This window comes from Trachemys scripta, chromosome 9 (assembly GCF_013100865.1).
Source record: "Trachemys scripta elegans isolate TJP31775 chromosome 9, CAS_Tse_1.0, whole genome shotgun sequence".
Classification (NCBI taxonomy): Eukaryota; Metazoa; Chordata; order Testudines; family Emydidae; genus Trachemys; species Trachemys scripta.
This window is the reverse complement of record NC_048306.1, coordinates 55,357,870-55,385,481: the sequence shown is the minus strand read 5'-3', so window position 1 is coordinate 55,385,481 and position 27,612 is coordinate 55,357,870. Positions and strand designations below refer to the sequence as shown.

Here is a 27,612-nt window from a genome sequence, read left to right as displayed (position 1 = left end):
TTTGGATTATATGAATGTCTGTTTCCTATCCTACATTTAGAAGTGATATGCAAAATGGAGATATTATATTTTAATTAATCTGATTTTTTGGGAGGGGTTAATGCAAATTTTCAAGTAGAAGGCAGCACATTAAATGGGAACTGCCTTAATGCGTTCTCAAGACACAGTGATCAAAGGGACAAGGTTTTTTTGTTTCATATTTAATTGAAACAATGGCATTACTAATCGCTCACTAGTTTTCATCTTACTGTTTTCTTGCCTCCTTCATTCTGACATTGTCTGCAGTTAGAGGTCAGCACCTTCTTTTCTTATCTGAACAGTGATGTGACTAGCATGTTATTGGGCACTTTAAACTGGGTAATTATAATAATAATATGGCTTTGAATAGAGCCAATACTTCAAGTGATAATTATTGAATTTAGGGGTTTATATAAAACATTGCTTTATGAACAACAATTATATTGCAAAAAAAAGGTATGTTGAGAAAAGGGGGGGAGAGGAGGAGAATGGAATCTTGCTGCTGAATTCCTTTGCTGAATCTAGTGTAATGAATGAAATAAGAATAGATGCCTGTGTTTGTGCATACCATCATGGGAATATATGTTAACAATAGACTTTTGTCAAGCCTGAAAGACAATACTTCCCAAATACAGTTCTTCTGTATCTCATTGAATTCCTCTATTGGTTTTTCTGACAGTGTCATTAGGAAGTCTACTATCTGAACAATCTGTTAATGAATATTAACATTGCTCTTTGGTTTACAACTAAGAACCATTGCTAAGTTCAGTTTCTCTCCTGTGATGAAATCCACTCAGGAGGGGCCATCCAGGAGTATGCTCCCTGATTTTGTGGACCATGCACTGGCCCCAGTACAAGCCAAGGGCCAGATCTATCTTATGCCAGCTGGGATTCATGCAATAGAGCTGTGCTCCACTTCTTTCTATTTCACTTTCTGTTCTATTTCATTAATTCATGGTGGCTGAATGCACATAATATGGTTGCAATTGGCTTGATCACATCGTGGGGTCTATACACCCCTCAAATCCAGGGCAACACAGGCTGCTGTTGCCCAGCCATACTCTGACTCTTCTCTGAGGAGAAGAGATCATTCTTCTTCTTGTCCTCTGAGGAAGAAGACTTGCAAGACTGATCGGAGCCATTCCAGAGTGTGGAGAGATTCCTCCTCTTCTAAAAAAAAAGTGCAGGCCATAATCAGGATTGGTTGAGTATGCAGGATAAAGCAGGGCTGTCTACCTGCTTTCTTGTATTGAGACAAGATCAATTAATCACCACACAGTCGACTCTGGTAGTATTTGCGGGTCATCCCTCAAGTTCAGTACCAAAAACATCAGTCTCAGCATCAACCATATTGATCCCACAGTCTTATCAGGCAACATCAGACTTGCTCTACCTCTTTTTTAATTCAGGAGTGTTCAGCTGTGGTAGTTTTCTTCTGCAGCCTTGGGCAAGCAGCCAATTTGATTCTCCTTTCGAGGACAGCATACCGCTCGTCAACTTCCTGATTATATCCCGTCCATTTGGGGACAGGCTATCCTGCTTCTACAGGTTTTGGGAAACAGTAACTATGTACAAATGGATCTTAAGCATTGTGGGATAGGGATATGCCATCCAATTCCTGTCCATCCACTCTTTTCACCTCCTACCTCATCCCTTTTCAGGGAGCTCTGTCATGAGTCTCTGCTTCTTCAGCAGATTCAGACTCTGCTTGCTTTAGGAGCCATAGAAGAAGTTTCCCTTCAGCATCGAGGAAAGGGATTCTACTTACATTATTTCCTGATTCACAAGTCCAAGGGAAGGGTGAGATCTATTCTAACCTCCAAGGTCTCAACAAGTACATCAAGAATATGAGATTATGTATGGTAACCTTGCTACAATTATCTCCATATTAGATCAAAACAACTGGTTTTCTGCCCTCCATTTTCAGGATGCATATTTCCATGTAGTGATTTTTCCCAACCAACAGAAATGTTCTGAGATTTGTAGTGGCAGGTCAGCATTATCAATACACATTACTCCCCTTTGGCCTATTCTCAGCCCCATGTGTATTTACCAAATACATACATGTAGGGGCAGCTTATGTAACATTTTGAGGTGTAACCCAGACCAGTGAGAGGTTGTCACCGCTTGTCCTGTAATCCTGAGTGCCCTAAAATGCACTGATTATGGAGATCCCTGTCTGGACATTCCCAGTCACCATACAAACATGCACTAAGTATCTGTGTTTTAAGCAACCCTGGTTCAGCATCTCTGACTTCAGCACCCTGCTTGTTACATCATAGCCACACTCTGATCTCCCTCAGCCTTGGTTACTACTAACTGAGTGATCCCAACACATCCCCAGTCCCAGATTTCTCCCAAACCATCTGCCCTGAAATGTCCAGCCTTCTACTGGAACTTTTAGGGAAGTAAAAGTTGCTCCATTAAAAAGACAAAAACACAGCAGTTGTTGTTTTAACTGGAGATAACAATAATTTCAATTTGAACACAGCACTGGCTTGGTTTAGATTAAATGTAAAACGTTTATTGGCAAAAAGAGAGAAGATTCTAAGTGAATTCAAGTCTAAGGAAGAAAGTCAAAAATGGTTACAAGCGAATAAAAGTGAAAAATGCTTTCTAATGACTTCAATCTTGGTTCAAGGTGAGATTCTTACTACACTTTCTTCCAGTAAAATGGCTGACCACATCCTTGGTCAGAATCTCGTACAAAGTCCAAAATGCTCAGTTCCTTTGTCATCTTAGGTGAAAATATAACTTAGGGTTCTTTGTCCCTCTCTTTTATAATCCTGTGAACTTTTGAAATGTATCCTTCTCAAAGTCCAGTGCCCCTGATGTGAGGAAAGGTGCCATTGAGTTTGGAGGAGGAGGTTCCATGCTGATTTCTTCCCCACTGGTGCTTCCTACAATGCAAATTGATCTGTCCCTGCAACCTCAGATATGCCAGTGTTTGTTAATTGTCTGTGATTGCAACTGGATGGAGGTCTTGGTTTTTCCTTTGTCTGGAAAAACCTGTTTTCACACTCCCCTAACTTGTCTGATTTAAACACAATTTAGTCCCATATTTCCTTTATATTTGTATGGTCCTTTGGGCATTTACCATACATGCATCATGCAAGAATATTAATGATTAGTGTGTTATGGAACCATTGGAACAGATTACCATAGGATGTGATAAATGTTCCAACACTTGACTTTTTTTTTTTTAATTAAAATTGGATTTTTTTAAGACATGCTCCAGATATAGTTGTTGGCTTGGCTTGATGCAGAAATCACTGAAGTCTTTGGCTTGTGTTATGCAGAGATCAGACTAGATAATCACAGTGGTCCATACTGGTCTTAAGTCTACAAAATGTTTAAGGAATTGCCAGAAAATAGACATGATTTTCTGCCAATGAAAATGATGGAGAAAAAGGGGTAGCAGAGAATATCATTAACCTCCAGACTTGCTGAGGCTACTTTTCAAAAGTGAAGGGAAAATCCTACGTCAAGTAAAATTGCTTATCTTTGTACATTCCCCATCAAAATATCCACATGGCTTGGTGCAAATATGCAGGGTCAGTTTTCCAGGTTGGGTAGCTGAGGAAGAGAGCTAATGACTTGCCAAAAGTTATAATTAGTAAATTTGTAGCAAATCTGGCACAAGACACACTGGTTGTTGAGGTGGCAAGATCTATGGAGTTTATACACTAGAGCACAGTGACTCTTAGAAATCTGTTCAGATCTCTGCCCTTAGTAAAATGTATGTAATAATTCATAACCTCATTTGTAAAGTGGTTTGATGGCTACAGGTGAAGAAGCACTAGGTGAGTCCAAAATACGGGCATACAAATCAATGGAGTAATTTGGTGTAGAATACTGAAATTCACTCCCTTTCAGCCTAAATTTTCACTGCCATGCACCTTTTGTGGACATTTATAGCTGTGTAAAATGAGTAAAAGGTGGGTGAAATATGCAAGGCAGTAGAGAATTCAGGCCCAATATTTTCAGTGACATAATTTGATAGGTTAACTAAAACACTGTGGCCTAATGGGTGTATCAAAGGCTTTGGAAGCAGGAGACCTGGCTTCTAGTTTTGGATTTGATGCTTAATTTGCCATTGCTATTTAGTGAGTAGTGAAAATAGACTTTACTGTTCACACTTTCATATCTAATTGACATATGTGGGGAAAGAACAAGAATATCGTGTCAGATGTGCACTGAAAGAATAAGTGCTTAGCAGGAATCGTTGTTAGCTTCACCACTTACTTTTTTAATTTAAATTGTTTATATTTTTAAACTATCTTCATTTACCTGAAGAAACCAAAATATAAAACATTATATAAACCTTGGAAATTCCAAAACCAAAAAATTTTGTTTCAAAAGTCAGTTATGTTTTTTAGGTATAATCATCTATCACATTATTTATAAAATCCAAGCTCTTAAAATCTAATCCTGGTAAACACGACTAGCAAGAAATGTAAAAGTGCTTAAGTGACTTAGGCACAGTCTCACTGTGTCCCACCCTCCCAATTCCTAAATTATTTAGGTGCTTTTTGAAAATCCTACCTATCATCATTTTAATATAAAATAAACATAAAAACTAAAAGAAAAAACACATTGGTGCAGAACATTGATGGCTGCATTATTATAAATTTGAAATAATAATATTGATCACTGTTGTAATAGCTTTTTCTAAATGGGGTAAACCAAGGCACAGTAAAGTTAAGCGACTTGCCTAAAGTTACCCAATTCAGTGGCAAGATCAGGAATAGAAGCTGGGAGCTTTTGCTCTAAGTACACTGCTGTGATCACTAGACTACACAAAGGCCCCATTCAGACAGACACCTGTGCTGGTGCAGAGCTCTGGTGGCTTTAGTATTTCAAAGGCTAATGTGTTGTTATTTAAAAGAGTAAAGGTGATGAACAGGTCTGTTACCCTGACTTTGATCACAGAAATATGGTACAGCTGCTCTAAAATTCAGCCAGGAAGGCAGGAACAGATCATAAATCCATGTTGAATGGTATTAATTTTATTGAAAATGGATCTTGTTAAACAAACTTGATATCACTGTTTGATGAGAGTGCAAGCTTTCTTGGTAAAGGTGCTGGACTATGTTGTACTTGTAAGCAATTTCACTTAGTACTGCTGGACATGCTAATTTAAAAAAACTAGCATTCTACAAAATCAGTGTAGTACATACTAAATTGATTAGAGGCTGGCTAACTGATAGATCATAAAATGTAATTGTTAATGGTGAATTGTTATTGAATGTGTGTGTTTCTAGTGGGATCCCACAAGGATTAGTCATTGGCCCAGTGCTATTTAATATTTTTATCCGTGGTCAGGAAGAAAATATTAAATGATCCTTGCTAAAGTTTGCAAATGACAAAAATTGGTCAGGGGATGAATATGAGGAGGACAGGTCATTGTTGCAGAGTAATCTGGGTAAGTTGATAAGCTGGGCACAATCAAACAACATTCATTTCAATACAACCAAATGCAAGGGCATATATATATAGGAACAAAGAATGCAGGCCATCCTTACAAGGTAGGAACAATATAATGAAAAACGGTGACTCTGAAAAGGACTTAGGGGTGATAGTGGCTAGCTAAGTGTACCTGAGCTCCCAGTGCAATGCTGTGGCTAAGGAGGTTAATGCAATCCTTGGACATATAAATAGAAATTTCAAGCAGGCGTAGGAAGATTATTTTACCCATGTATGTGGGATTCGTGGTTTCTAGCATCCACACTTTTAAAAGGATGTTGAAAAATTGGAGAGGATTCAGAAAAATTATTTGAAGACTGGAAAACCTGCAATAGGATGCGAGACTTAAGGATCTCAATCTATTTTGCTTGTAAACGAGACAGTTGACTTGATTACAGTCTACAAGTGCCCATACGAGGAGAAGATCTCTGATGGTAGAGGGCCTACTAATCTTGAAGAAAAACACACATCAAAGTACACTGGGTGGATGGTGAAGCTAGATAAAGTCCAAATGGAAATAATTTATGAATTTTATAGTGAGTTTAATTAACCACTAGAACAATCAATTAAGGGAGTGTGGTGGATTTTCCATCACTTAAAGTATTTTAATCAAAGCCAGTTGCTTTTCTAAAAGATTTCTAGCTCAACCAGAACTTATGGGCTTGATGCAGGAACCACTGGATAGAACTCTGTAGCCTATGTTCTGTAGGAGGTCAGAGTAAAAGATCATAATGGTCCCCTCTGGCCTTAAAATCTGTTAAACCAGGAATTTCTGATAATGGTGAAATAGATTATTTTGAAAAGCTTATATAATGGGTCTGAATAGATTGTGTCCTAAATTAACATTTAGCCTCAGGGTAGAACTTTCAGAAGTACCTAAGTCCCATTTTCAACATTGACCTTAGGTCCAGATGTTCAAAGGTATTTAGGTGCCTAATTAGAATTTCACAAGCACCCAGGCACCTAACTCCTAATTAAATCAATGGGTGCTTGTTAAAAATCTCATTAGGCTCCTCTCTGCATCATTAGGATCCTAAATGCCTTTGAAAATCAGGCCCTAGACCCTTTTTTGAAAATGGGATTACAGTTTCTAAATCACTTAGGTACTCTTGAAAGTTTTACCATTGACTAGTTTACTACATTTTGTGCATGCATTCCATAAAATCACCATGTATATGATTACCTTAATACAGTTGATCAAATCTACTTTCTTTTCTTTCTCCACAGCAATGTCTGACCGACAAGAGAGTGCTCTGATTGAGCTGATGGTGTGTACAATTCGACAAGCTGCTGAAGCACATCCACCAGTGGGCAGGGGAACTGGCAAGAGAGTGAGTTTTATTGAAATAGATGGTTCAGATCTTTGTATCACTATGAAATGTTTATATGTTATAGGTGTAGATATATTGTAATACTTTTGTCTGTCGGGTTTAGTGTGTGGATGGCTGGGTGATGTTGGTGGCCTGTGATGTGGTGGACCCTTCTGGCCTTACACTCAATGATTCTATGATGATATTATATCGATGTACTCTAGAACCATAGTGACAGATCGTTGCAGTTGGCAAAATATGTTATGGGACTTTTGTAACCACCTAATTGTGTTCTGACTTGAATTTTTTTTGGAGAAAAGTAATGGAAATGATAAATCTGAATACGTTTGAATTTTTTAAAGTTCTTTTGCATTCCTAAGTAATTAGGTAGTTGTAAAATTATATCTTGAGAAAAATCACTTTCTTCAGAATTTTAGACAAGGCATCTCATTTTTTTGGAATGCTTTTGTTGAAAATGACAGACAATAAATTTTATTAAAATATTTATAGAAAAATAATTTTCTTCTCTGGTTTTAAAAAAGCAAAGACAAAATTATTAACTGCTTTACTTAGGTAAGTATTGTCAAATCAGTTTGCAGCAGTACAGCAAATATGACAAAGAGTTCATAAATATCAATTATGTCAATATTCCTCAGCTTCACAGAATAAGATTCAACGAGGAGTCACCAAATGAAATTAATATGTAGCAGGTTTAAAACAAACAAAAAGGAAGTATTTCTTCATACAACGTACAGTCAACCTGTGGAACTCTTTGCGAAAGGATGTTGTGAAGGCCAAGACTATAACATAGTTCAAAAAAGAATTAGATAAATTCATGGAGGAGATAAGTCCATCAATGGCTATTAGTCAGGATGGGCAGGGATGGTGTCCCTAGCCCCTGTTTGCCAGAAGCTGGGAATGAGCGACAGGGAAAGGATCACTTCATGATTACCTGTTCTGTTCATTCCCTCTGGGGCACCTCGCATTGGCCACTGTTAGAATACAGGACACTGGGCTAGATGGACCTTTGGTCTGACCCATTATGGCCGTTCTTTTGTTCTTATCACTGTAGACTGTTGTTTAAATAGATCTTACAGTTCCATCAAATATTGCAACAAAATTTAAGCACAGTAAGGATTTCCTAAGGTGATTTCCATCAGCCATAATGGAGTTAGAGAGGAATTCCCCTATTTTACATGGTTTTCCTGTTTAAAATTGGATTTTTTTTAAAGAAACAGTTTCTGCCTCTCACAGAATTGATACAAATTGCTCAGTTAGAAAGGAGCATGCAGACTTTCCATTCCCCTACAAATCACCTGTGCTCATCAATAGACGCCAGTCACAGCCAGTTAACCTTACTTAACTCTGCCCTGGGTTGAAAAGACCACCTCTGTCCCTAAACAACACTCAGTACAAATAACAAGAAAATCAACACGACCAAAGACTGCTCACCTACCTACAGTACTGAGGGAATCCCATAACAAGTGCTCGGTGCCAGCTGCAACAGTACTGAAGCCATCCTCCATAGGTTCCCACTCAGCCCAATCTTTGATACCGTCAGTATCTCAAGAGTTTAGGTACCCTAAGGATCTGATAATACCTTCTGAGCCAGAATCTCCTCTGTTAACAAGTGCTGTGGATTAGTCAGTTGTCAAGAGTCTCTTGATCACCGATCCCGCTATCACCTAGAACACCACATTGCCCTCATCTACTCTGCAAGCTGAACAGCTATGAGTATGTGGAAGAGGACTCATCAGTCTCTCAAATTTCAGGGCAGGTTTCCTCTACCTATTCTAGGACACATTGTTCTCCCTCCTATACTGACGTTGTCATAAACATACAGCTAAGGGTAGCATAAAATCCCTCCTTTACTTGTAAGGGGTTAAGAAGCGCAAATAACCTGGTTGGCGCCTGACCAAAAGGACCAATAAGGAAAGAAGATACTTTCAAATCGGGGGATGTGGGTGGGAGGGGAAAGGGGTTGTTTGTGTCTCTTTGTTGTGCTCTCTTCGGACAGAGAGAGGGACCAGGCCGGAAAAAAAACCTCTCCTAAAATCCTACCTGAAATAAACATCTAAGATTACAAACATTGTAAGTAAAGCAAGGAAATGCATTAGATTATCTTTTGGTTTAGCTTGTGAATTTTCCCTATGCTAAGAGGGAGGTTTATTCCTGCTTTTTGTAACTTTGAAGTTGAGCCTAGGGGGGAATCCTCTGTGTTCTCAATCTTATTACCTTGTAAAATTACCTTCCATTCTGATTTTACAGAGGTGCTGCTTTTACTTTTTTCTTTATAATAAAGTTCTTCTTTTAAGAACCTGATTGTTTTTTGGTGTCCTAAAAACCCAAGGGTCTGGTCTGTGCTCACTTGATTAACCTATTGGTTGGTATATTATACTCAAGCCTCCCCAAGAAAGGGGGTGAAGAGGCTTGGGGGGATATTTTGGGGAAATAGGAACTCCAAGTGGTCCTTTTCCTGAATCTTTGCCTAACTCACTTGGTGGTGGCAGCAATACCATCCATGGACAAGGAAGGGATTTGTGCCTTGGGGAAGTTTTTAACCTGAGCTGGTAGAAATAAGCTTAGGGGGTCTTTCATGTGGGTCACCACATCTGTACCCCAGAGATCAGAGTGGGGAGGGAACCCTGACATGGTGGCAGCGTGGTGGGATAATTTTGAACCAGAAGCACAGACCTCAGGATTTTAAAAACATTTTTTCTTTTGGCTGATTGAAAACCAGGGAGGTTTTTTTTTAAAAGGATACTTTTAAGCTGAGAGCAGCTGGAGTTTTTTTTCTTTGCCTGGAGGCAGAGGAATTAAGTTACAGTAAGGGAATTAACAAGCTGGGTTTTTTGTTTTTCTTTCTTTCTTTCTAGCTCTCAGGTTGGGTTAGGCTAAGCTAAGCATAGGAAGGCTAGGGTGACATAAAGTGAGGTCCAAAAGAAACTAGAATTAGCCAGATTGGAAGCTGAAGAGATACAGAAAGAACATGAAAGACAGATGGCCTTAAAGCGCTTGGAATTGGAAGCGGAGGAGAGGCAACATGCAAAACGCTTGGATACGGAATTAGAACTGAAGCGCTTAGATCTGGAAAGGGCTAAGCTGAGTCTACCAGATAACCCTGACAATCCTTCTCCAGGTACCGCTCCCCATTCCAAAAAATTCCCCACCTACAAGGTAGGCGGTGATACAGAGGCCTTCTTAGAAAATTTTGAAAGGTCCTGCCTTGGGTACAGCATCTCTACAGATCAGTATATGGTGGAGCTGAGACCACAGCTCAGTGGACCCTTAGCAGAGGTGGCAGCTGAAATGCCTAAGGAAACATGAACAGCTACGAACTTTTTTTTAAAAAGGCCAGAATTACAATGAGGCTAACACCTGAGCATGCCCGTCGGTGGTTCAGAGCCCTAAGGTGGAAACCAGACGTGGCATTTTCCCGACACGCCTACCACATTGTAAAAAAATTTGGATGCCTGGATATCAGGAGCAAGTGTTAAATCTCTGGTGATCTGTCTTTCCTTATGCAAATAGAGCAATTCTTAGGGGATGTTCCTGAGGAAATAGAAAGGTACATCCTAGATGGGAAGCCCAAAACTATAATCGAGGTGGGGGAGATCGGAACCAAATGGGTGGAGGTGGCAGAAAAGAAAAAAGCTAGTAGCAGTTGGAGCGGATATCAGAAGGGACAATCCGAAACACCACCCTACCACCGGGGGCAGCCCAAGGCCCCATCAACATCCCAAGGAAAACCCCAAACACTTTATCGTCCCACCTCACCAGTCTCCAGCAACCCACCTTGCCCCAGTGACCAGTCAGCTGGGCGATGTTTTAAATGTAACGAGCTGGGTATTGTAGTTCATTACACCAGAATCACACCAAAGTTCCCCAGGCCCAGATGCTTCCCAGATACCCTCAGAGTGAAGGGAAACTGTGAGTGTGGGCGGGAAGAAGGTTATTGCGTGGAGGGACATTGGAGCACAGCTGTCAGCTATCCACCAGTCCTTAGTGGACCACAAATTCATCAACCCAAAGTCCCAAGTGACGATTCAACCCTTCATGTCCAACTCTTTAAACTTGTCTACAGCCAAGATGCCTGTCCAGTACAAGGGCTGGTCAGGAATGTGGACTTTTGCAGTCTATGATGATTATCCCATTCCCATGCTGCTGGGGGAAGACTTGGCCAACCATGTGAAGCTAGCCAAGAGGGTGGGAATGGTCACCCGCAGCCAGACTAAGCAAGCCTCCATACCTATCCCTGTACCAGAGCCCCAAACTGAGGTGGTAGAACCGGATCCCCTGCCAATGACTGCAACAGCCATAGTGGATCCAGTCCAGAACCAGTCCCAGAACCGGAATGGGCAGAGCAGCCAGCACTGAATCCAGTATTGAATCCCATCTACCACTCCAACGCCAGAGGGCACCACTGAGCCTGCACTGGCAGCAGCAGATAAATCTACGCAAGAGGCTCAGCCGGAACCTGAAATACAACATAGTGCACCAGTGAAGAGTGGGTCACAGTCAACGAAAACAACTCCATCACCTACATCGCTTCCAGAGGGACCAAGCCCAAATCCACAATCCAGTGAGGAACTGATGTCTCCAGTATCAAGGGAACAGTTCTAGGCTGAGCAGGAAGCAGATGAAAGCCTCCAGAGAGCTTGGACGGCGGCACGGCGCAACCCAACTCTCAGCTCCCGGTTTGTTGTAGAAAGAGGACTTTTATACAAGAAAACTCTTTCTGGTGGACACCAAGAACACTGGCCTCCTCAAAGACAGTTGGTAATTCCAACTAAGTACCGGGTAAAGCTCTTGAGCTTAGCCCACGATCATCCTAGTGGCTATGCTGGAGTGAACAGGACCAAAGACCGTTTGGGAAGTCCTTCCACTGGGAGGGAATGGGCAAGGATGTTTCTACCTATGTCTTGTGAGGTGTGCCAAAGCGTGGGAAAACCCCAAGACCAGGTCAAAGCCCCTCTCCAGCCACTGCCCATAATTAAGGTTCCATTTCAGCGAGTAGGTGTGGATATGACACCCACATGGCAGGAACACAGATGGCTGCCACAACCTATGCTATTTGGGCCTTCTCAGTGGCCTTGCTGGGATCTGTGGGTGTTCTATCGCCAACAGTTTACATTGCGGTCCTCGCACTACCGGAAGAAACAGAGAAGAGTCCATTCTCCTCACCCCTCTTTACCATCACCTAGGCCAGAGTGATCTTTAAGGAGCAAGAGGCAAGGGTCGATGAGGAGGTGACACCTCTTACTAATATATCCTACTTATCTCCTAATTGAGCTGTCATGTCTTCATCACCTTCTATGGTGGGTGACTTCAGGCAGTTTCAGGCTGTGATGAAGCAGATTGCTGACATGCTGCAGATTCCCTTAGAGGAGGTTCAGGAGTCTCACCATAAACTCTAGTATGTTACAAACTTCTACATCTATGAAGATTGCCATTCCAGTCAATGAAGCTCTTATGGAGTCTGTTAAGCGGGTTTGGCTAACCCCTGATACCACACCGCCTACCTATAAGAGAACAGATTCCAGCTAGGGAATCAGAGTTCGTTTTCTCACCCAGCTCCAAAATCCTTAGTAATGGAGGCCATTAATGAATAAGGCAGACAACGTAACTAAAAGTCTACCCCATACAGTAAGGATCACAAGAGACTCGAACTTTTTGTTCATACATCCTACGCTGCAGTTCAGAATAAAAATAAAAAATAAAATAAAAAAATAGTGAATCATCAGGTGATCATGGCCAAATACAACTATTTAAATTGTAATAGTTTCAATTATTTTGTTGCACATCTGCCAGAAGAACATCTGGACAGTTTAAGTCCATTATATAAGAGGGTCAGTTCTTAGCAAAGACATTGCTCCAGGCCTCCTTGTTTGCAGCATATACTGCAGCATGGCCTGTCTCCAGTGGAGTGGTCATAAGAAGAGCATCTTGGCTACAGCTGTTGAGCTTTACAAGAGAGGTTCAGAGTACTATCAAAAATCTCCCTTTTGATGGTTACAAGCTCTTTGGGGACTTGACGGATATATCTCCCCACACTTCAAAGGACTCAAGAGCTACACTGCAACCCCTAGGGATTTACACTCCAGTAAATAAAAGGATATTTATTAGGTCTCAGTTGACACAAAGAGCATGCCCATCGATATTCAACATATTGTAGACCTTTTGAACCTTTGTCCAAGAGACCAAGATACACAAAAAAGAAACCTCTTTTGGCTACAGCTACATCATCTTAGTCATCCATGTCCTCCAAGTGACAGTTCTGATGGCTTGGTCAAGAGTCTGAACCGTCCAACTGACAAGGTCTTACAGCTGCACTATCTTACACCCTTCCGTCCTTTTGGGTGCCCTCTCTCCCATTTTCAGGATGCATGGGAACATATAACATTGAACAAATGTGTTTTGGAAGCCATAACAGCTGATTACACTATCCATTTCAAATCTATCTCTCCTACCCATTCCCCCTCCCCATCCCTCTTCAAGGATTCCTCTCATGATCAGTTGCTAGAGCAAGATGTCCTCTACATTTAGGAACTATAGAACCAGTTCCTATGGAACACAGGGGATTCTATTCAAAGTACCTCCTGATTCCCAAAAGGAATGAAGGATGAAGGCTAATTTTAGACCTCAGGTCTCTAAACAAATGTGTAAAGCAACAAAAATTCAGGATGGTGACACTTGCAGATATAATTCCTTAGTTAGAAGTAAGAGATTGGTTTGCAACTCTCAACCTAGAAGACTCATTTTAATGTTGCTATTCACTCTTCACTACAGGAGATTTCTTTGTTTTCTAATAAACAATGAGCTCTACAAATACAGGGTGCTCCCTTTTGACCTGTCTTCAGCACCAAGGATATTTTCAAACATTCTGGCAGTAGTTTCTGTTTACCTACGTCGTTTGGGTATAATCATTTCCCCACGCCTAGACAATTGGTTGATCAGGGACAGAGCATATCAGGAAGTGTTGACGTCAGTAAAGAGTACTTGTTCCCTGTTTCACAGCTTGGACCTTCAAATTAACCTTGAAAAGTCCTTTTTGACTCCTCTACAGCATTTAGATTTCATAGGAGTTTCCCTGGCTGCACTGACAGGCAGAGCATAGCTACCATCCAGCAGATTTCATGCATTAGCAAATCTCATGTAAAAGATTCTGGGTGGTTCTCAAGTAATAATAAAAGATTGTCTTCAGCTGCTGGGACACAGGTCAGCTTGTGTCTTTGTAGTGTTCAGCATGTCAGATTACACCTCCGAGGTCTACAGGGATGGCTTTGAACGGATTACAAACCAAACAAATTTGCAGTTTAGGCAGATTAATGTCTGTACTCCAGTGGGTTCCTCACTCACTCATCTGGTGGAAGTACCAAACCAAAACCTGCACAGATGGTCCATTCTTGTAGATTCCCCCTATCATAGTGATATCACATGCTTCATTTTTGGACTGTGGGTAACATCTGGGACCTCACAAGGTTGAGGAAAAATGAACACTACAAGAGCAGCTTCTCTACATTGATCTTTTGGAATTGAGAGCCATCAAAAATGCTTGTCCACACTTTCTACTGCTAATCAAATCAAAGTCTGTAAGGATAATGACAGAAACAAGGCATGCATGTATTATAGCAACCATTAGGATGGTGCACATTCCCCATCTCTCTGGGCTGAAGTGATAAAACTCTGAAGTTGGTGCATAGCTAACCACATATTCATTTCAGCTTCTTGCCTCCCAAGTGTTGAGAGCGCTATCGCAGATGACCTCAGCAGGCATTTCTTTCAAAGTTACAAATGGGAACTGAACTTCTGAATCCTCCACAAGATATTCTCAGCTGGGAGGGTACTCTGTTTGCCATGGCAGCCAACGCAAAATGTATCAGTCTGACAGTCCATATCCCTATGTCCACACCTTTTTCAAGTCTATGATAAATTTTGTACAAACTGCGCATTGTAAGGTATCATCTGAAAACTCCTGATTTGCTGACCATTATTGTCCTGGTCAAATATGTATGGCAACAGCGTATGTAAAGTTATAAGATTCTACTGTATGCTATTAAGACATATTCCAAATCTGGGGAAGCAGCCACAAACCAGTTCCTCGGAGACAAAAGGCAAACTGATGCCTCAAGTAGTGTCAACAAAATGAACTATCGTCTGTTTAAGCAGCCATTCTTTGGCAAGAAAAAGGATGTGAGCAAGAAATTTACAAAGAAACAGCTGAAGGTTCCTGTCCCCACAGACTTTGTCTCCTAAACCCCAGCTGGAGATGATTCTCAAAGGAGAGGGAAAAGTATAAAGAATGAAGAACAGATGCCCCAAATCATTTCTCCCTTCATCTCTACTCACAACATTGATAATACTTGAAGAACAAAGGAAGCATCATTGGATTGGGGAGGGATCCTGGCAGAAAGGAATTCAGCCAGTAAGACTGCAAGAACATGTAGTGAGAGAGACTTTTGCTTTGAATTCACTTAGCTTGTTAAGTTAGGTATTAGTTGTGTTTCACCTTTTATTTCTTTGTAACCAATTCTGACTTTTATGCCTCATTACTTGTAATCACTTAAAATCTACCCTTCTCCAGCTAATAAACTTGTTTTATTGTTTTGTTTAAACCAGTGTACTTGGACTGAAGTGTTTGAGAAAATCCATAAAATGGCGGACTTTATATGAGCTTGTATTGTCCAGGAGAGGGCTGTGGAATACCAGATAGACATTTCTGGGGAAAGTTTGGGACGGAGTGTTGCCTTGCAGTGTAATTCAGGAGTGACTGGCCATAGCACTCGTACAGTGTATCTGGAAATAATTTACATGCTGGAGGTTGTGTGGGGGCAGATCAGGAGTGGTTGCTCTCACAGTAAAGCAGTGTAAAAGACACCCCAGGTTGGAGAATTCAGAGGATACGGCTGTTCAACAGCCCAGATTGTACCCTGGAGAATGTCACAATTAGGTAGTGCTCCATGTGATACAAAACATTCTATTCATCTAATGGATGAAAGGATTTTTCTACGTGTATCCACTGACACTGTTGCTGTTAAAGGTTCTCAACAAGATGAAACAAGATCGAGCTAGAGTCATATTGATTGAACCAATGTGGCCCAGACGGGTCTGGTATCCCTATTTGATCAGACTAATTTCTTGCCCTTCCTGGAGGCTTACAATCAGTCCTTGCCCACTGACCCAAGATCCTGGTTGAACACTTCACTCCAACCTGCAGATTCTGAGGTACCAAGCATGGTTCCTTGATGGTTCTTGGCAATAGAGATATCCTGTTTGTCAGAGGTGCAACATGTTTTATTAAATAGTAATAGAAAAGAATCTACAAGAAATACTTACATCCCAGAAATGGAAACGATATTATCTTTGGTGTAACCATCATCAGATTTTGGCTAGTCACTCTCCTTTTCCCAGGGTATTGGATTACCTATTGGAACTGAAAAATCGGGGCTTTCTGTGAATTCCATTAAGGTTCACTTAGCAGCAGTAAAAGCTTTTCACATACCCATAGGAGGTTTTTCACTCTTCACTCATCCAACTACAGCAAGATTCCTAAGAGGTGGAGCAAAAAGTATGTGATCATGTGATTTAACGCTATCATAATTCAGATGTACAAGAGAGCCAAATTAAGGTTGCCATGCTGCCTGAATGTGGGGGAGGAGCAGTGTCTCTCAGGCTCACAGCCAACGGAGACAGTAGCAGACAGAAGATTAGCTGCACTTGTCTTCTCTGGTATGCTCCCTCACCGAGGTTGCAATGAGGTGTGTAAACCTTGCTCCAGGCAGGAAGGAGTTAAGTTGTTGCTCTGGGCTTAGGGTGACCATATGTCCCGTTTTGGCCGGGACAGTCCCCCTTTTAAGCCCTGTCCCAGCTGTCCTGACTTTTTTTCCCAAAAGGAGGCATTTGTCCCATTTGCTCTTGCTCACTTGATCAGTTGGAAAGAGCAAACAGGACAAATGCCCACTTTTGTCAAAAAAGTTGTGTGTGGTGTGGAGGGGGTGAGCAGAGATGCCAGATCCCCATGGGGGAGGCAGGGCTGTGGGGGAAGCAGTGTTCCAGCATGTGTGGGGGACTCCTTATTGCACAGAGGGGGCCATCAGGGTTCCAGCGACCTGGCAACAGCCTGGCGCTCAGTGGAGGGTGACAGGATTACAGCAACGGGCAATAGCATGGGGTTCCCTTGGGCGAGCAGCTGGGATGTCCCGTTCTCTCTTTGGGAAATATGATCACCCTATCTGGGCTGGAGTGGCCCGAACCCTTCCACACCTGCAAGTCATATCGAGAGTGGAGGAGGAGCTAAAGAGGAGGAGAAGCTCAGCTTCACAGAGGATAACTCTGGGAGCAGAGCACTGAGCTTCCCAGCTCACATGGAGGGGCCTGGCAGCAAGTAGAGCCTGTTCCCTTGCCTAAAAGAAAACCCCAAGTCCCATAAGGTGAAGGGAGCTGAATCATATTCTTTATGCTGGTCACCCAGCAGACTCTGAACTGGATTGCACCCCATCCAAGGCCCCTCTGAAGGAAGAGAAGCTAGAGGCCCAACTGGGACTGACTCGAAATTCCTTTTCCTTTGTTTATTTTCCTGCTTTATTTTTTGTTGGTTTTTGTATTCCCAGAAGGGGTGAGCATCCAGAGAGAGACAGCTGGACGGTTGAGTCTTTGTCCCCTTCAGAATGATTCCACTTGAGTGACTGGATCTGGAGTCAGTATAGAACCCCATTAACACCTCAAGGGGGCACTGTTGAAACACCAAAACCCTGACAGAGGTCCATAAATTAGCCTGACAGAGCAGGAGGAGGAAAATTGTGGGCAAAGACTGCCTTGTAAGACCCAGGGTCTGAGTCCTTTCCCAAGTGATGTAAGCAGAGAGCCCAGTGAGCAGCTTCTGCCAGTACAGAATCAGAATACTGGACTTGTGATGCAGTTACCAGGTTTATCCATGGGCAGCTGTTCAGAATTTTAACTTCTTAACTGGAGAATTGTCCCTGTGAGTGCCAGTGGGCGTGGTGAACCCCATAGAATGTTCCACACGTGGGACTAGAAGGAACCTCCTGCGTCATCCATTCCAGTCCCCTACTGTCATCGGTAATACAATCTTATCATAAACTTATCAAGATCTATCTTAAAACTAGTTAGGTTGTTTTCTCCACTACTCCTGTTGGAAAGCTATATCCAGTTCTGATGCCGACAATTCAAGAAGAATTTGGATAAATAGAGGGTTCAAAGAAGATCCATGAGAATAATTAAAGGATTAGAAAACATGACTTATAGTGATAGATTCAAGGAGCTCAGTTTGTTTACTTTAACAAAGAGACGATTAAAGGGTGACTATAAGCACCTACATGGGGTCTATAAGCACCTACATGGGGAACAAATATTTAATATTGGGTTCTTTTGTCTAGCATAAAAAGGTCTAGCATGATCCAATGCCTGGAAGTTTAAACTAGACAAATTCAGCCTTGGAAGTAAGGTGTAATTTTTGTAACAGTGAGAGTAATTAACCATTTGACCAATTTACCAAGGGTCCTTGTGGATTCTCCATCACAGGATTTATAAATCAGGATTAGATGTTTTTCTAAAATATATGATCTAGGAATTATTTTAGGGAAGTTCTATGGTCTGTGTTATAGAGGAAGTCAGACTAGATGATCACAATGATCCCTTCTGGCCTTGGAATCTATGAATCTAAATCTGTGAACCTCACTCTTCCAATGGTTAGAAATTTTCTAATTTCCAGCCTAAATTTGGACTGACTGTGTATGAGAAAAATAATTAAAATTTTAAACTAAACTTGATCAAACTTTGTCCTGTGCACTAGATCACAGTATGGATTACTTCGTAACACAGGTATGAACTTTTGAAAATAAGAGTGGAAAACCAGCTGTTGTGACTCTTAACACTGTGAATCTGGTTCTCTGTGCATTTTTGAAAAAATAATTAAAACATTTTCAAACATTATCTGGTATTTCAGATGATTAAGCCAATGGAAAATAAGTTCTAGATTCGAATGCTTAACTTGCTCATATTTTTCCAGCTTCTCTGTCCTGCTTCACCTCAGTGCAAAGTGGCCAGAGTCTATTAGTGAATATGGCCATAAAAGTTACCTTAAAAAAATGAGATTGATACTTCATATCTGGCACTCATTGTCCATGTCACGTGGTTGCATTCTGTTTGGGTTTCTTTTTCAACATTCAGATATGAAATTTTAATAATAATAAAAAAAGAGAAATTCTCAGACTTAATTTAAGATGAAGTTACGGATGAGAGAATAGATTGTTAATTTGAGGGTAAGACACATTACATGCATGCTGTAATTATCTCAAAAACGAGCATTTCAAAACCAGGAATTTCAGAGTAAAGGTCAAATTTAAAATAAATCCAAACATATGGTATCATTTGAGGGCTGAGATAAGGTTGTTTTTGTGCCATGACTGTGCATTTCCATGCCCTGAAGTGTTTGTTCGAAGGAGCGCTTACTTCATCTGTTACCTAAGTGCAGTTGTGCCTCAGCTTCCCTCCACTGCTAAAGTACTTTGGCCCTTCAGCCAAACAAAAAATCCTCCTCTTCCAGGATAAAGTATCCTTCGCCACATGGTCAGAGGCTCAGTAGTCTCTGCCCGCCCTGGGCTAACCAGACCTTTCCCCTTCAGTTAGGGTGACCAGATTACATGAACAAAATATCGGGACACATGGGGGGGCAAGTCTGGAGCGCCACCGAAGCAAAAAAAAAAAAAAGCCCTGAGCCAGAATATTGGGACAAATGGCGTCCTGACCATACATCCGTCGGGACATGGGACAAATGACTGAATATTGGGATGGTCCCGATTTTATAGGGACGTGTGCTCACCCTACCTTCAGGCCAGGGCCTTCACTGTGACTCACTGGGCTCTCGAGACTGCCATTCACCAAGTTGCTGGGGGCTGGCTACCATGGCCCACAGAACAGTGGGGGCAAAAGACGTATCTGGCTCCAAGACTAAGCTTGATAAGTTTATGGATGGTATAATGGGATAGCCTAATTTTGGCAATTAATTGGTGTTTGACTATTAGCGGTAAATATGCCCAATGGCCTGTGATGGGATGTTAGATGGGGTGGATCTGAGTGACTACAGAGAATTCTTTCCGGGTGTCTGGCTGGTGAGTCTTGCCCACATGCTCAGGGTTTAGCTGATTGCCATATTTGTGGTTGGGAAGGAATATTCCTCCAGGGCAGATTGGCAGAGGCCTTGGGTTTTTTTTCGCCTTCCTCTGTAGCGTGGGGCACGGGTCACTTGCCGGAAGATTCTCTGCACCTTGAAGTCTTTAAACCATGATTTGAGGACTTCAATGGCTCAGCCATAGGTTTGATACAGGAGGGGGTGAGTGAGATTCTGTGGCCTGTGTTGTGCAGGAGGTCAGACTAGATCAGGGGTCAGCAACCTTTCAGAAGTGGTGTGCCAAGTCTTCATTTATTCACTCTAATTTAAGGTTTCGTGTGCCAGTAATAAATTTTAACATTTTTAGAAAGTCTCTTTCTATAATTCTATAATATATAACTAAACTATTGTTGTACGTAAAGGAAATAAGGTTTTTAAAATGTTTAAGAAGCTTCATTTAAAATTAAATTAAAATGCAGAGCACTCCTTCCCCCCCCCCCCCCCGACCAGTGGCTAGTACCCTGGCAGCATGAGTGCCACTGAAAATCAGCTTGTGTGCCGCTTTCGGCACACGTGCCATAGGTTGCCTACCCCTGGACTAGATGATCATAATGGTCCCTTCTGACCTTAAAGTCTATGATTCTATGATAGTCCACAATAACTAATACATGGTATAGAATCGCAGGACTGGAAGGGACCTCGAGAAGTCTTCTAGTCCAGTCCCCTGCACTTAAGGAAAGACTAAGTATTATCTAGACCATCCCTGACAGGTGTTTGTCTAACCTGTTCTTAAAAATCTCCAATGATGGAGATTCCACAACCTCCCTATGGAATTTATTCCACTGCTTAATCATCCTGACAGGAAATTTTTCCTAATGTCCAACCTAAACAGTCCTAGCAGCGATTTAAGTTTCTTGTCCTATCCTCTGAGGTTAGAGAGAACAGATTTTTCTCCCTCCTCTTGTAGCAACCTTTTATGTACTTGAAAACTATTATCATGTGTTGTTTTCCTCCCCCTCCCAGTCTTCTCTTCTCCAGACTAAACAAACCTACTTTTTAAATCTTCCATCATAGGTCATGTTTTCTAAACTGCTAATCGTTTCTGTTGCTCTTCTCTGGACTTTCTCCAATATTTCCACATCCTTCCTGAAATGTGATGCCCAGAACTGGACACAATACTCCATCTGAAGCCTAATCAGCTTGGAGTAGAGTGGAAGAATTTCTTCTTGTGTCTTGCTTAAAACATTCCTGCTAATACATTCCAGAATTATATTCCCTTTTTTTGCAACAGTTTTATGCTGTTGATTCATATTTAGCTTGTGATCCACTATGACCCCCAAATCCCTTTCCACAGTACTCCTTCCTAGGCAGTCATTTCCCATTTTGTATGTGTGCAACTGATTCTTCCTTCCTAAGTGGAGTACTTTGCATTTCTTCTTATTGAATTTCATCCTATTTACTTCAGACCATTTCTCCTGTTTGTCCAGATAATTTTGAATTTTAATCCTATCCTCCAAAGCACTTGCAACCCCTCCCAGCTTGGTATCATCCGCAAACTTTGTAAGTGTACTCTGTATGCCATTATCTAAACCATTGATGAAGATATTGAACAGAACTGGACCCATTTTGATATGCCCTTCCAGCTTGACTGTGAACCACTGATGCTTACTCTCTGGGAATGGTTTTCTAGCCACTTATGCACCCACCTTATAGTAGCTCCATCTAGGTTGTATTTCCCTAGTTTATGAGAAAATCATGAAAGACAGTATCAAAAGTCATACTAAAGTCAAAATATACAACATCTACTGCTTCCCGCCTATCAAGAAAGCTTGTTATCCTGTCAAAAAAAGCTATTAGTTTGGTTTGACATGATTTGTTCTTGACAAATCCATGCTGACTGTTACTTGTCACCTTTTTATCTTCTAGGTGTCTGCAAATTGATTGCTTAATTATTTGTTCCATTATCTTTCCGGGTACTGAAGTTAAGCTGAATTGTCTGTAATTCCCCTGATTGTTCTTATTCCCCTCTTTATAGATTGGCACTATATTTGCCTTTTCCAGTCCTCTAAAATCTCACCCATCTTCCATGGCTTTTCAAAGATAATTGCTAATGGCTCAGATATCATCTCAGTCAGTTCCTTGAGTATTCTAGGATGTATTTCGTCAGGCGCTGGTAACTTGTTGACATCTAACTTATCTAAGGGCATGGCTACACTTACAGATGTAGATCGTTTTGAGTTAAACCAGCCTTCATAGAGTGCAGTAGGGAAAGTGCTGCAATCTGTCCACACTGACAGCTGCAAGTGCACTGGCGTGGCCACATTAGCATCTCTTGCAATGGCCACAGAGAGCAGTGCAATGTGGTAGCTATCCCAGCATGCAAGTGGCTGCAACGTGCTTTTCAAATGAGGGAGGGGAGTGTGTTGTGTGTATGTGGGGGGAGAGAGAGTGGGTTTTTGCGGGGCAGAGTGTGTGTCAGCATGCTGTCTTGTAAGTTCAGACAGCAACAGTCCCCCCCCCTTCCCTCCCCCGCCCCTCTCTCTCACACAGCATTCCACAGTAATGGTTGCTTTTTCTCGGAGCAGATAAGCATGCTAGCTGTCAGAAACAGAGCTTTCAAAAGGCATATCTGCATTCCTGCAGCGATGACAAAACAATGACAAGAGTGGCCACTTGACTTAAGGGGATTATGGGACGTTTCTGGAGGCTGATCGCAGTAATGCAACACCTCGTTCACACTGACACCCGGGCATTTCAGCCAATGCACACCAAGCGTTAATCTTCTCACCGAGGTGGAATACCAGGAGCACTCTATATGCCTTGCCAGTGTGGACGGGTAGTGAGCTAGGGCGCCCGGGGCTGCTTTAATGCGCTCTAACTTGCAAGTGTAGCCAAGCCCTAAGTAATTTTTATCTTGTTTTTTCCCTATTTTAGCCTCTGATCCTACTCATTTTCACTGGCATTCATTAAGTTAGATGTCTAATTGCTACTAAAGTTTTTGGTGAAAACGAAAAAGTCATTTAACACTTCTGCCATTTTCACATTTTCTGTTACTGTTTCCCCCCCCCCCCCCCCTTACTGAGTAACGGGCCTACCCTGTCCTTGGTCGTCTTCTTGCTTTTAAAGTATTTGAAGAATATTTTCTTCTTACCCTTTATGTCTCTAGCTAGTTTAATCTTGTTTTTGTGCCTTGGCCTTTCTAATTTTGTCCCTGCTTTCTTGTGTTTGTTTATATTCATCCTTTGTAATTTGACATAGTTTCCACTTCTTGTATGATTCTTTTTTGAGTTTCAGATCATTAAAGATCTCCTGGTTAAGCCAGGGTAGTCTCTTTCCTACGCAGTGGTATAGTTTGCTCTTGTGCCCTTAATAATGTCTCTTTGAAAAACTGCCAACTCTCTTGAACTGTTTTTCCCCTTAGAATTGCTTCCCCTGGGATCTTGCCCACCAACTCCCTGAGTTTGCTAAAGTCTGCTTCCTTAAAATCCATTACCATTATTAGTCTTTTTTTCCCCTCTTACCATTCCTTAGAATCATGAACTCTCTCAATAATTTCATTATCACTTTCTCCCAACCTGCCTTCCACTTTGAAATTCTCAACCAGTTCCTCCCATTTGTCAAAATCAAATCTAGAACAGCCTCTCCTCTAGTTGCTTTCTCCATCTTCTGAAATAAAACATCTCCAATATATTCCAAAAACTTGTTGTATAATTTGTGCCCTGCTGTGTTATTTTCCCAAAAGATGTCTGAGTAGTTGAAGTCCCCCATCTCCACCCAGTCCTGTGCTTTGGATGATTTTGTTAATTGTTTATAAAAAGCCTCATCCACATCTTCTTCCTGGTTAGGTGGTCTGTAGTAGACCCCTACCATGACATCACCCTTGTTTTTTACCCCTTTTATCCTTACCCAGATATTTTCAACAAGTCTGTCTCCTATTTCCATCTCAACGTCAGTCCTAGTGTATACATTTTTTATATGAGGCAACACATCTTCCCTTTTTACCCTGGACATACTAATTTTCAGCTGCATTTTTCTCAGAGACCATCAAATCAATGGAACTTCCACTCATGGGAAAAGACTCACTGGTGCCTTCAGGCCCCCCCAGGGGGCACTGATCAACAGATCAGGACACACAGATATCATCAACTTCCTTGCACATTTCTAGTAAAAAAAAAAAAAAAAAAAAGTCAGGAGTCTGGATGTTTCTCTTCCTCCCTAGAAGTACTGAGAAAAGAACTCCCTGCACCAGTTGCAAAAGTTATGTTGTTACAACTCAAGGCATTGGAAGTTGTGCGGTGATTTCTCCTGTCTGATTATTCCAGTCTACTCAGTCTACGAGAATGACTAGAGTCTAAAATGGGGATATTGATTGGCTTGTTGAAGGTCGGCCACATTCCCAGTGACCTTGGCTATCTGCCTTAGACCCAGAATCTACCAGTGCCATATTGATCACATGGACTGGGACTATGAAATTTTAGGGCCCAGGACCAGCAGCAACTCAGGAGTGCCTATAATGGCACACCGTGTAAGGGAACATACTAATATGTTTTGGGGTGTCTGCAGTAGAAGCTGGTAAGGGGCTCAATTTGGGTCATTATCCATTCTAGCCCTACCCCTGGGACAGATCCTTCCTAGCGGTATGCCTGTTGAATCCCTGCCTGACTTCTTACACCAAAGCCAAGCATCTTACTGACTAATGTCAAGAGGGACTCTGGTCTGAGCTAGACGCAAGTCTTAAGACCTCCATGTCCCAAGGAACTTGGAAGGTGGCCCGTCTGTGGACCTGAGTGGAGCTGTTGAGCAGAGTCCCTGCTCTGGGTTTTCTTGCACCCCACTTACTATGACTCAGTGCACATTGCTGTGGCCAATAGAACTAATGCGATCCTTGGAGGCATAAACACGAATCTCAAGTGGAGAGGTTATTTTACCTCTGATTTGGCACTGATGCAGCCGCTGCTGAAATACTGTGTCTGGTTATGGTGCTCACAATTCAAAGAACGATTTTCATAAATTCAAGAGGGTTCAGAGAAGAGCCATGAGAATTATTAGAAGTAATGACTTCTAGGGGATAGACTCAAGCTATTTATCTGAACAAAGAAAAGTTTAAGGGGTGACAATGACAGACTATAATACTTACATGGGGAACAAATATTTAATATGGGCTTTTCAGTTTTGCAGAAAAGGTCTAACACAATCCAATGACTGGAAGATGAAGCTAGACAAATTAAGACTGGAAATAAAGCTGTAAATTTTTATAGTGAGACTAATTAACCATTGGAACAACTTAGCAGGGATCATGCTGGATTTCTCTATCGTTAACAATTTTTAAATCAAGTTTGAATGTTTTTCTAAAAGATCTGCTCTAGGAATTATTTGGGGAAGTTCTATGGCCTGTGTTATACAAGAGGTCCGATTGGATGATCACAGTGGTTCCTCTGAGGGCCAAATGTTGGTACCATTATAGGCAATAGCAAAATTTTCATTGACTTCAGTATTGCCAAGTTTTGACCCCCAAAATGGGGGATGTATGGAGACAATATCACAATGAAAGAAATGAGGTTTTCCCTTAAGGTAACTGGAGTTCTTACTGCTTTCCCATTCACATGCTCTTCATCCCTGATGATCTTTTTTTTTTTCTTCCTTCCTTTCTTGCTTTCTTTCCATTTTGAATTAGCTTCCACTTTTGGGATCTTGACCCTTCGATTTATTATTGTATTAATGACATTAAGACATTTAATTATTTTATAGCACATTTTTCCTTATTTTTACAGGTGTTAACTGCAAAAGAAAGGAAAACTCAGATAGATGACAGAAACAAATTGACTGAACATTTCATTATTGCGCTTCCTATGTTACTTTCAAAGGTACAGTTTCACACAAAATATATTCTTTACTGATAATGTATATAATGTTTTCATTCTGTAGTATAGACATTAATTGTTTTTCATTTTCTTTGTTTCAATAATCTAGTATTCTGCTGATGCAGAGAAAGTAGCAAACCTTCTGCAAATCCCCCAGTATTTTGACCTGGAAATCTACAGTACAGGCAGAATGGAGAAGGTATGGTACACTATGCAGGCACTAATGGTCGCTTTCAACTGACTGATTAGTCATGTTCATATTAAATGGCTACATTTGGAATGGCATGTAGTAATCTTTTACTGCTTTGATCTATTGCTTAACAGTCTCTTCTTGAGTTTCATTGTTTATGTAATATTCTACGTAATGTGAAAACTGACTTTTTTTTGTCTGATCCACAGCATCTGGATGCCTTGTTAAAGCAGATTAAGTTTGTTGTGGAGAAGCATGTAGAATCAGATGTTCTAGAAGCCTGCAGTAAAACCTATAGCATCTTGTGCAGTGAAGAATATACCATTCAGAATAGAGTTGACATAGCCCACAGCCAGCTGATCGATGAATTTGTGGACCGATTCAACCATTCAGTAGAGGATCTGCTGCAGGAGGTTCGTTCTTTTATAATTAACCTTGTTTTATCATCTAGATTTTCATTTTTGATCTTTTGTCCGTTTTGTAATATCCATTGTAATTTCCTGCATCACCATCGACTGCCTGATGAGTTGTCATGTGCATTCACATATACACTATATATACACATTGCTCAGCTGTAAATCATGACCTATAGAGCAAATGAGGTGACCTCCATAGAAGAGTAAATGAAAAACTTCAACTTCAAAGGGGTATAATTACATTTCAGTTAATATTTTTTCTAATTAGGTGTCAATCCTTAATCCTAATCCCCTAACCTTAACTCTAACCCTTTCTGTCTTTCTTTCTATAGCAGTAGCAATCAGAGACAACACATACAGAGTAGGTTAGGCATTGTGCTAGGTGCTGAAAAATAATTGACTTAGTGAAAGACAGGTAATAGTCTATCAGCCTTGTTTACTCCTTGCTGAGGCATCTACTTGCCCGTTGTCTCTGAGAAACTGGTTTGGCTACTCCCCAGACTTCTACTTTTAGTCTTGATCTCAGCTTATGTCTATAACTTCACATATAATGCTGCTGCGTGCACTTTGTCATGATGTTATTAAGTAAATTATGAGTTTTTAAATGATATCTCACAAGGCATACTTTGTTCAAAGATTATTACAATAGTGTGTAGGGCGTGGACACCAAGGTACATTCTGTTACAGCAGGTGGGATGTTGTGTTGTTTTACATGTTGGAGGCATCTGGGACTTACTTATAGAAGGATGGAGTTTGGAAGAGAAAATGTGGTGTGTGATGTGTGGGTGTTACAGTATGTTAAAGAAGGATGGAACCCTTACCTGGACATTTTCTTACATTAAAGGGTTTGCGTGGGCTGAGTGTTACCCTTGTGCAACCTTAAATATGCTTTTTAAGTTGAATATAGTAGACAAGTGGAAAATAAGATCCTTTTTTGTCCCCTTAATAAAGTAATGTGAACTTGCACATACCATAGTAATTTTGAATAAGCCATACACATCTAGAAGGTCAAATACACTTGCATATTTTATAATTGTATACTAAAGAGAAGAAACATTTTAATACTGTTTTCCTGAGAGAGGTGAAAAAAAAATATTAAAGGAAGAGATCAGCCTTTGAAATAGTAAATGTGTAGCTGGGACCTCAGAACATGTACAGAAAAACACAGCAGTCCCCTTTCATCATATATTATTATAATTGCCAAAATATGAATCTGCCTTTT

At 41.1% G+C, this 27,612-nt stretch overlaps 1 protein-coding gene across 5 annotated transcripts in view; it reads left to right on the top strand.

Annotated features, from left to right (window-relative positions):
- Positions 1–27,612, top strand: part of STAG1 (stromal antigen 1) — a 384,051-nt gene that overhangs the window by 228,964 nt on the left and 127,475 nt on the right. For all 5 annotated transcript variants that reach the window (XM_034781835.1, XM_034781837.1, XM_034781839.1 and 2 more), the window contains 4 exons: positions 6,712–6,815; positions 25,695–25,787; positions 25,894–25,983; positions 26,184–26,387. In XM_034781835.1, the coding sequence (XP_034637726.1) occupies positions 6,712–6,815; positions 25,695–25,787; positions 25,894–25,983; positions 26,184–26,387 (491 nt within the window). The remainder of the gene's footprint in view (positions 1–6,711; positions 6,816–25,694; positions 25,788–25,893; positions 25,984–26,183; positions 26,388–27,612) is intronic.